At 38.1% G+C, this 10946-nt stretch overlaps 1 protein-coding gene across 1 annotated transcript in view; it reads left to right on the top strand.

The window, feature by feature from the left end:
* The window catches only part of LOC108970514 (titin), a 94062-nt gene extending 88070 nt beyond the window's left edge, over positions 1 to 5992 (top strand). The window contains exons 11-12 of the mRNA XM_018935956.1: positions 4487 to 5668; positions 5883 to 5992. Coding sequence (XP_018791501.1) covers positions 4487 to 5668; positions 5883 to 5992 — 1292 coding nt within the window. The remainder of the gene's footprint in view (positions 1 to 4486; positions 5669 to 5882) is intronic.
* Positions 5993 to 10946: the final 4954 nt, after the last annotated feature.

The following is a 10946-nucleotide window of genomic DNA, read 5'->3' as shown; positions in this document are numbered from 1 at the left end:
TACCTTGTTCTCTTAGATATATTAAAGAGCTGTCGGCACCCGTTCTCAAAGAGTTAATCAAGCATACTAAGATACTCGTATAAGATATTTACTTGACCATCCTTTTCTTCCCTGTAAATTTGACAGCCAAAGAAAAATCGGTGACAAAACAAATTATTTCTAAGCAAGCAGATTTACGAATGACATACAGAAAAATATATTAGTTGTGGCTGGTACTCCGAAAACATATATGTCAGTTCAAATTAAATTATATTATATAGATGAATTTGTTCAAGTGCCGATTTATGCCTACATTTTCCTAAGCGTCTGRGCTATACAATCAAATTGTGGTTTTGTCTACGCTTATCCGCATTTGTAATCATTATCGCACCAAGTGGCATTGTCGCACTTCTCCAACAACTACTCTACCTTTTCATAAGTTTAGCGAGTAGCTTTGTTCAGATATTATAATAGGACAATAAGGCAGTTAGTTATATGAGAGTATGTACGAACACACTTATAAATTTGGGCCTTTAGTTAAATTATGATTGATATGTTTGAATGGACATTATTGAGGTGGAGTCGAGCAATTCGATATGCTTGAGTAAATATGGGAAAATAAGTGGGAGAGAATGTCAAGAGAGAAAGAGAAAAAGCGATAGTGACAAACCAAATATAACAGTAAAGGCAGGCACAAGCACATCGCTTGGCTGGAAGTGAAAAGGACTACGATAAAAGCGCCCTGTCATTATAGCTTCATTGCATTTTCCATATATATTTTAGTTTGTATAAGCATGTAAGGCTTTGTGGTTCACTTCATCCTACTTACCGGCCTAATATTTATTACATTTAAGTACCACATTGTGGCCTTTAATGACTTCGATTGTGTATATATTGTGTATACATTGCAATACGAGTATATCACACACAAGTGTATTTACGTGTATATATGTAGTTGTAATCACACGTACTTCTAACCCTATTGTGTTTGTAATAATATGTATCGTAAGAGTAATCTAATAATTACAGACGAGGGTCTTAAATCCTAAGTTAAGGATTATGTGTTGTATAAACTGCTACATATTTACTATATGTACTTGAGCTAAGACAGATATTCATTAAAATAACTGAACTAGTAAATTTCGAAATTCATAAGTTTGATTGGAAAGTTTTACCGCACAGCGAAATAGTACAGTCCAGATGTAGAAATAATTTAAAAACACTCTGCTATTAAAATATTTAATTATCAACACACATTATCACAGCTGAGTGAACAATTATAAGTTAGGGAAGGACTTTCGTTTTGTTGGTAGTACTATCAGTCACATTTATGTCAAATTTCATGTCAAAATAATCATTAGTGCTTGAGATACGTGTCGTTTTGTGAGCTGCTAAAAGTGAGTTTTTCGTTTTTTGCGATGTCAAAATTTGTTGAGCAAAGAATTTGCATTAAATGATAATTTCGCTAGAAACTCAACCCATATCGTTCCGCAACCACCGTATTCACCTGATATGGCGCCGTGCGACTTCTGGCCGTTCACCAAGCTCAAAAGGCCGCTCCGGGGACACCGTTTTTATACGATAGAGAAGATTCAAGCCACAGCGAAGACGTAACTGAGGGCCATCCCGGAAAGTGACACTACAACCAGTGTTTGGAAGTTTGGAAAATCCGTTGGCATAATGTACTACATCTAGTGGGGATTACTTTGACGGGGAAGTAATTGATTTGGAAGAATAAATAAAGTATTTTCAAAATAAATACAATGCTACCTTATTTTTTGGGCACAGAGTAAAATTAAATTATGATGGTTATAAAATACTGCAATTCCTTTGAGATAATTCCCGCACTAAATACTATATTATGCATATGGCATAGGAGAAATAGTACGCTGGTCAAATAATTAAAGGATTCTTAAGGAAAGAAATTTAAGGGGGAATATTTATTATCATTTCAAAGAACATTCTTTGACATTTATTCTTTGAAAATTATCTTTTTCAAATGTTTTTCGCGGCTAGGTCTGAGAGGGTTCCTCCGCTGAGTCCAATTTTCGATGACATGATCTGCTCCCGAAAAGTTCTTTCAATAAATCAGTTAATTGATGCGATGTGTAGAAAATGACGCCGTCTTGTCGAAATCAAATTTCGCTGAGATCACRAGCTTCAATTTCAGGTATCAAACAGTTGGTTRTCATAGCGCGATAAYGTTCTCACTCTCGTCATTTTGGAAGAAATATRAACGGATGATTATACTTATTACACTAAACCGTTGTTTTTCCTGGATGAATTGGAAGCACTTGAATCCCTTGAGGTTGATCTTCGTCACAAGTATGGCAAATCTGCTTGTTTACATTACCATTGAGCCAGAAATGGGCCTCGTCGCTGAAAAAAATTTGGCTCGTAAACGTCGGATTTACTTGGAACTTTTCAAGAACCCATAGATCGAAGAGATGTCTCTAGAGAAGGTCCAGCGACATCAGTTCTTAAACGAGCTGTAAATTGTACAAATACTGTTTATTTAGACGTAAAATATGCTCAGGCCCTCCATGCATCGGCCCGAGTTGTTGCGAACGGCGGCGAATCGTCTCTCCACGGTCTTCGTGTACCCTCTCATCTAAGGCTGCTATATTTTCTTCACCTATATACAGCACTATATTATCCTTCATTGCTGATCTATTCGGTCAAACATTATCCAATAATGCAGGTTGGCTCTCAATACTAAACAAAAATGTCCTGACAGCTTGACACGACTCACGGGTGATCTGTCAAAAAATAATATTGAAAAAAAGCCTTGATATTTTTTCTTCTAAATAAGCTGCTGTACGACTTTCGTGCATTTCGWTTACTCCTAACGTCCCACTCAACAAAGGTAAGTTGTCCAAAAAATGAATTGTTACTCCAAAGAACGACTCATTTTTCATTGCCTCCACGTAACGTATGTATGTCAKACGTTAGGCAGTAACTGTCGCGAATAAACTATTTGAAAATAGAAGACAGCGCTTCATATTTTTCATCCACTCGTAATTTTATTGTTTCTTTACTTAGAACTTTAAAAACAGAACCTATTTTTTCATCATCTGCAGAGATATTTTTTTTTCTACCGTGGAAAATGGCTTGTTGTAAATTGTAATATATTTCACAATTGCTTCAGTGATTTTCCTTRATTTAGGGCCCTTTTGGGAAGATCAAGATTTTGACCTGCTTAAAAAGTCTTTCACATAAGGTTGGATYAGCGCTGGCAACTGATTCGATTTATTGTGCAGCCTACTTGAAAGGTGAGTTATTAGTTTATACTTCGCGTGTTTTTCGAACCGTTAAATTTTCTGTATGCTGGTGGTACTGTTAGTRGTGTCTRTGCTAAATTTCACATCAAAATATTTACTAGTATTTGAGATATGCGTCGTTTTGTGAGCCTCTTAAAGTGAATTCTTCGATTCTTTTTAAATCTGAATTTATTGAACAAAGAAGTGCGATGGTGTATTATCTCATACTGCAGTGGTTATTCGTGATCATTTTGYYATAACTAATATTGTACCGYAACCACCGCATTCASCTGATTTCGTTCRTGTAACTACTGGCTATTCTGCAAAATTTGACTCAATTGAGGATATAAAAGCTGAATCGAAAAAKGCTCTTATGGCCATCACGACGGAKKACTTTTCCCAGTGCTTTTATGATGGAAAAACTCGTTGATATAAGTGCATTGCAGCGGGAGGGGACTACCTTGAAGGAGATGAAGTGGACAAAATTCCCTTTTCAATACAATAGTTATAGCCTTAAAATCAGGTCTAAGTTCGAAAACGWTTTTAAAGAGAAATATTGGACAGAYAGTRTCTGTGTTTAGCATCTGMCCATATTATTATCTGGATAAGATGGCAATTAAATTTCCTTATGATGTATGTTCAAACAGTTACCACACTTTCAGTAGTTTCGAAGATAATTAAAATTAAATAGTTTACGTAAGTTTGGTTGATACAGTTTGAGTAATTTGTTTGTAGAGTAGCTATTTTTGTACAAAATACTTCCAGAGAGAGGCACTTTGAAAGCAGAAATGTAAGTAAACTGGTGGAAGATTTTGACCTATTTTTTACCTTTTGTACACGTAATGGAATATGGTATATACATACATTATTATACAAATAATATTACTTTGATCCAAAACTTTTTACTAAGAAATAGTGCGGTTTAAGAAAAAAAAAGTCGATATTTACGACGACTAAGCAAAGTCGCGAACTCTGACACAGAAATATTTTGGAAATATTTCTTACATCATTATTTATTAAAATATAGCATTTTCATATACATATTTAATCTCATTWGTATACATATATTTTCAAAAGGAGTAATATCCGTTCAAGCTTGCCTTCTTCSATATGCTGATAATAGTAATTATTTTTATAAAACTATTAATTATTAATAAAATTTCGACACTTGATATTTAACACCAAACTTATTTTTTCCCTTTTACCTTCTCTCTCCTTTCGCAACTCTACACTGTCGGCTGCCGCAGGCAACGCCGTGGCAGGCAATTCGTTGGACGATAATAATCAAACACCAGTGCGTAATCCTCCGGGCGCTTTTCACAATTCAGCAAACTCACTGGCGCAACATAATCTACTTGGCGGTATAATTCTTTGGATTAAAATGCAATCATTTGGGATTTACAAGCGTTTATCGAGTTGGTGCCAAAGCAAGCGGCAACGACAACACCAACACCAACAACGCCAACCGAACGCGACAAAGCCGGAGCAAAGGCAAACACAACCACAACAGCTGGCGGCGTATCAGCAAAAAAATGGAAAACAACAYGCACAACAACAAGAGCAACACCAAATGAAAAGGCTACCCTTAAAGTATCAACCAAAAAATCATTTTGCTTCGCTTCAACGGTGCGCCACTGCGTATGAGCAATCAGCAGAACAGCGCTACAAGGGAGGACAGTCGGCGGCGGAGGCGGAGGCGGGGCGCACTTGCGGTGTGGCTGCTTACACGCAACGCGGTTGCTTACAGCAGCCATCTCAATGGCTGATAAGGCGAATTGATGCGTCGTGCGCGGCATTCGAGGACAGTGAGTTGAAAATGGAATACGAAAACGAGAAAAGTAATGAGTGGCCCAACAAAGTCAGCGGCGCACTCGAGCCTTTACACAGCCATATGCCGATGATTTTGCGGCCACTTGCGTTGACAGCGCCATTTTTACACGCCATATCGAGTGGCGTATCAGCTGCAACAACAAAAATAACAAGARGAGCCACACCTCTGCTAACGAATTTGTCGTTTGCAAAGACAATGGCGGCAAATAGCGCTGTAATTTTCACAATGCATACGCAAAAATTAGCCGAGAAAATCAACGACGTTGAAAGACTGAGCGGTGCGCGCTCTAAGGATGCGGCGGAGGGAACTGCACAAGCGATTGGTGACTTCTATAGCAGTGATAGTGGGGAAGCAAAAGACAGCAAGGATGTGAGTGAAATGCTGCATAGCTCTAGGCGAGACTCACAAATATGCGAYAACAACAGCAGCAACATTAGTCAAAATGCAAATGGAAACAGTTATGCGGGTGTGTCTACCACATGTGCGACTGAGAACGAGCGCGGTTATAAAGACATTAAGCAAGCCAAAAATGTCTGCAGCAACAATAAGCGCAGCAATAAGACAGTCTACAAAGTTTGTGCTAATTCTAGTCGTTACAGTGCGTTTGACAGCAAAACAAACGAGAACTTGCTTGTGTCACTTACCAAACTCAGTTTTGCGCTTGTGTTTGTAGCAGTTRCGCTGCTGCTGACATACGCAGACATCGCTAATGTCCTTGAGCGCTATTTACCCGAACTACTATTAGCCACATATGCAAGTCAGGTTAAAATACAAAAGCAATTACAACACAAATACGCACGAGTGCTAAATAGCCACCGAAAAATCGTGTGTAACGATGCCAACTGCAACAACAACACACCAGCAACTACAACAGCAAGAACAGCATTTCCGATTAGCTGTCAACGGTTCGGCAATGCCATAAAGATCACTTCATTCGCCCGAATAATAAAATTTCTGCGTCACGAACAATGCGTGCTGCCGAAATCGGCATCATTACCAGTACTAACCGCAACAACAACAACAGCAACACACTCACTAAGGGCAGCAACAATAAGTAGCCGCAAGAAGCCAACAATAAACCGCAACTTTGCGATGGCAGCCGCTGCGGCTGTATCCAGCACAATAAATACACCAACAACAACCACAACGAGCAGAGCATCGGTAGCGGTAAAGGTACCAAGCCTTCGTGCGCCGTATTGCGTCACAGCATTGAGATGAAATCAAATGTTTGTATGTTGTCGGCGCATAAACGGGCGGGGATGGGGTTCAGAATTTGTGGTTGAGGGCGCTGATGACTGGCAAAGAGCCTCAGCCAAGTAAGCTGTGTAGGCGCACAATAGGTACAATATTTATAATTGAATAAAAGTCACAAGTGAGCAAACGTTTACACAGTTAATCAGTACATATGCATGTACATATGTAAGCGTTACTTAACAACCTATGTACATACCATACAAAGTTGACATAAACAAAGACATAAGTCGCAAAGAGTAAATTTCAAACACGTGTGCCCATAATCAAACACACCTAAACTTACACACACTCGCATATACATATATTTATTTACATATTTACACACTCAAAAAATCAAAAGCAAGATATACATACCATGCAAAGGTACGTCTTTGGTTTCCGCTTGCGGTTGGGAAGCAAGCTGCGCTATGYGCTTACACTCTGCGGCACCTGGCGATGGGTTTACTTACAAAAGTGTTGAAGTCGTATGAAATTTGTTCCGAAAATTCACTAAGTACATGGTGAAAACAAATTCAATATGTAGCATAGTTAAAATTTTCGGATTTAATCAAAAATCACTGATCTTCGCAATTTTTGTTAATGTTTTATCTAAAACAAAAATTTCAAAAGGGAAAGGGCAGGGGATTATTAAACTGTAGGAAAGTCGCTAATGCGCTATCGCGCTATGGAAGCTTTTTAGTATTTTGAAATTTGATAAAATCGCGGCGGTTTGAACAAAAAGTATCGAATTTGGGCCTTTTATAAACGAATTTGGGCTTTTTTTATAGACGAATTTTGGCCTTTTATTTTCGTAAAAACGGTAGGAAGAAAAAAAAACCGTTAAAAATCTATCGCGCTAAGGAGCGTTTTTTTAAATTTCTCCAAATTGGAAGTAAATATTTTCAAAACTCTTCCTTTGTGAGTGTAAACCGTTTTGAAAAACACCATTCTGAGAAAAGCGCATTGAAAGATTGCAATGGGTTTGTTCCCCTCGCTGTAGCGACCGCAATATTTTGAATTTCAGTTTCAAAATTTGAGAGAGTGTTTATTACATTCGATAATGTAACAAAAAAAAAAAAAAATAGATTTTTCAAAAAAATCACTCTGAGGCGATCCCTTAACTTTTTAGAATTCGAAAAATAATTTCATAAAATCAATATCATAAAACCCCTAGTCGCTATTTCTAAAAAACTGGGAAAGACGATTTTCGTAAGCTTCTCACAAAGTGACTTTTTCATCAACAAAGTCTTCCCATAAAAAAAAAACTGGTATCATAATAATCACTTGATACCAAGCCCAACCTACAAGGTGAATGCATAAGGACTTTCCTACTAGGACTTCCGGAGCTTCTGGAGTGAACGAAATTCCTCGCTTGGGAAATTTCTTATTTCAGACGGTTCAATTGTTGTTGAATGAAGAGTTTGGTCGTAGAATATAGTAGATGATCCCCCGTTCACCTCTCCAAAAAACATGACTAACAGTTCTGGCCTAGTCACAGGTTCACCGAAATTCAACCACGACCGTTTTCACTTGACACTGTAGTGTCTCACTTTCAATAACCTGTAACCCGAACCCCCTCAAAAAATTATAATTATTGTGGCAATTTAGCAGACATGCAGATAGACATTATGAAGTATGTTCAAACAATATTGAGTTATGCAATCATGAAATCTGATAATGTTTTTTATTATAAAATATCGTCTKCAGTTGTACGTTATGATTTTAAGAAGGTCTCCCATATGAATAACTCTTTAACCACCCTGCATTTAGCAAATACACGCAGAGGAAAACGTTGGATAGCTTATAGAACATATGTATATAAAAATTATGACGGACTGTGTTATTTAGGCATATCCGTAGGTCTCCCCATCTGTCTGTATATACGCGAACTAGCTATGAGTGTGTGATATATGATCTAAAATTTTGCACACTTTCCTTCCTTTCCAAGGAGCTGCTCATTAGTTGAAACCATCGAACGCTCGGACCACTTTAGCATTTAGCTGCCCTACAAGCTGAAAAGCAAATCTCGTAGAACACAAGAGGCTACGGGAGCACCGACTCGCTCCCTTTCTACCGATAGCGGTTTGAACCATACTTTTACACGAATGCCTTTAAAGCTGTCTCTTATACACATCTAGATGTGTACACTAGTAGAACACAAGAGGCTACGGGAGCACCGACTCGCTCCCTTTCTACCGATAGCGGTTCTAGGGTGGCTTTCCTTGCTGGCTCATCAGCTTTACCATTTTCTTGCGATTACGCTTTGTCCCGGCGTCCATACCAGTCTCATCACAAAGACACTTGATGCTATCGGTAGCGAGGTTAGGCCCTGCTCGACCAACCATGATCACACTGTAAATGAGTTCAAGGTTAGTATCGCTGTTCTGCTATCTGAGTGAATGGCCACTTCTCTAAAGGAGGCCGCACTCCGGAGCAGCAGATCTACTGATAACTTGYTGGCTGTAACATCAGCTTGGAAAACACTGCAATAGTCAGGTTGCCTGAACCTTTAGTTGATAGAGAGCTCCCGACAGTAAACCTCTGCATCAACCTTCCCCCCAAGCTTTGACCCATCCGTATAGAAGATCACTGCCCCTCTCCTCCAACGGCTACTCCCTCGTCTGTGTATGGGCAAAGAAGAAGCCGGTAGAGTTCGGTTTGGCGATGAAGTGTGTGAGGATATCCGAGTGTTCGGATATGTGTTCTTCTAGGTACTCAGATTCTCTGAGTCTAATGCCACTTTCGCTGGCATACACCTTCCGGCGAAGTCTACGGACCCTTTGTTCAAAATAGCGTCAAGTGCCATGGTTCGCGTGGACCGTAGTGTAGCACACATGATGAGCGCCCCTCGTTAGACGCTATCGAGTTTCTTCGCAAGCGTGGTCTTATCTAGAGCCCTCCACCACATATATGAAAACACTGTAGAATATAATGAGCTTTACTATGGTAGCATAGAGTCAGAATACCACTTTCGGTGAGAGACCCCACCCCTTGTCAATTGCTCCTCTAGGTAGGTGAAAGGTATTAACTTTTTTCTGTTTTTTATAAAGCTAAGCACAAATAAGTTTTGAAAATTATTATCCAAAGTTCTTGTAAAATTAAATAAAAGGAGAAGGGTTCCCAGACTAGTGTCTTCTTTTTTCGTAGAGTGTACCATGATTGTTTTACTTAGTCATATATTAGGGAGGATAGCAATAACATGGACTATTTCTAAAAGTTTTGAATGGTGTATTGATCTCTTCTCCATAGTTATTAACATACAAAAAATCACTACATTTTAAGTAGGGATGATAAATTTATTTAAACATATAATTTATCTAGCATTTTCTACCATCAAAAAAAAAAAAAAAAAAATCGTACCTCGAAGATCTTTAACCAACCATATGTCTTTCAAAAAACATAATTAGTGAAATAATATGTAATCCTTATGTTTCCAAATCACCCTAATGTAGTAAAAAACCCGAATACGCCATCAAGTTCAGCAACAACAAGAAAACGAAATTGTCGCGAAATTGTAAACCAACAAACAAGAAAATCGAGACGCTAAAAAGCATAAAAAGAACATGTAAATAATAGGAAAATTATACCGTAACGAGAACCGCGGAAAATTGCAAAACACGCAGCACTCACATATCCTTGGATCAAACGTTTATTGCCGCAATAAATAAATGGGAGAGCGAAGCCACGGGAACAACCGGCATAATTTACTTTCAGCAGCAAAAATCGGTTAATACTGATATGCATACATACTCATAAACACAAACTCATATGCACACATACACATGCAAACATTTAGAAACTCGTACATGCATTTGTGGGCACACACTTCAGTAAGGACTTCCGCAAACCGACAGTTAAATACACTCGTACTAAGTACACTCGCTTCGGTTGTTGGAAAATGTTGATTTCGCCGAGATTTAATGAATGCTACAATCGCACAGATTTACATGGAAATGAGTGGGTTTGCAGGCGAAAGCATTATAAGTGTGTGGGAGTTTTGATTGCTTGATTTCATGATTGCAATGCTTTGTATGGCTAATGAATGAGTATCGAAAACGATGCCTTGATTGCGTAGATAAAAGAAAGAAATATACACGTGGGCGTGATAGGCGTGCGGAAATGTGTGCAAAGGTGCTGCAAGTAAGGAAAATAAAAATAATCTCTTTTTTGTGAAATTACTTTACGCAGTCGCTGAGCTTTTCATGAGGAAGCCTTATGACATCAAAAGATCTTTTACAAATAATTAAGCAATTTTTTTACAAACAATGAAAGAACCAACATTTTTCAAAGCATATTTTTTTTTATTTTAAATTGTTTTGGCATTAACAAATGTTTCTTCCTCCAAAGCTTTCGATCATTGGACGACAGACTTACACATTTAAAAGATTTATTTAATGAAAGTGTAAACATATAGATAAGCACTTAGCTGTCCCAGTTGAACGTTTTACTACATAGTCTCTACCTTTTTTACTTCAAGAATATGAATTATTGGCTTAGAATGAATTTGGTTAGAGCTGGAATTCTTTAACACCTTTTTCTAATTTGACTGACAACGTTAAAYTACATTTAGCCTCGCCAAATCTTAACTAGCGATAGATCACCACATTTAGAACGTATATAACTTTTTATACATAAAAATAACA

The sequence above is a fragment of the Bactrocera latifrons genome, unplaced genomic scaffold, assembly GCF_001853355.1.
Source record: "Bactrocera latifrons isolate USDA-ARS-PBARC rearing strain unplaced genomic scaffold, ASM185335v1 scaffold_30, whole genome shotgun sequence".
NCBI classification, from domain to species: Eukaryota; Metazoa; Arthropoda; class Insecta; order Diptera; family Tephritidae; genus Bactrocera; species Bactrocera latifrons.
This window is presented reverse-complemented; position numbering and strand designations above follow the sequence as displayed.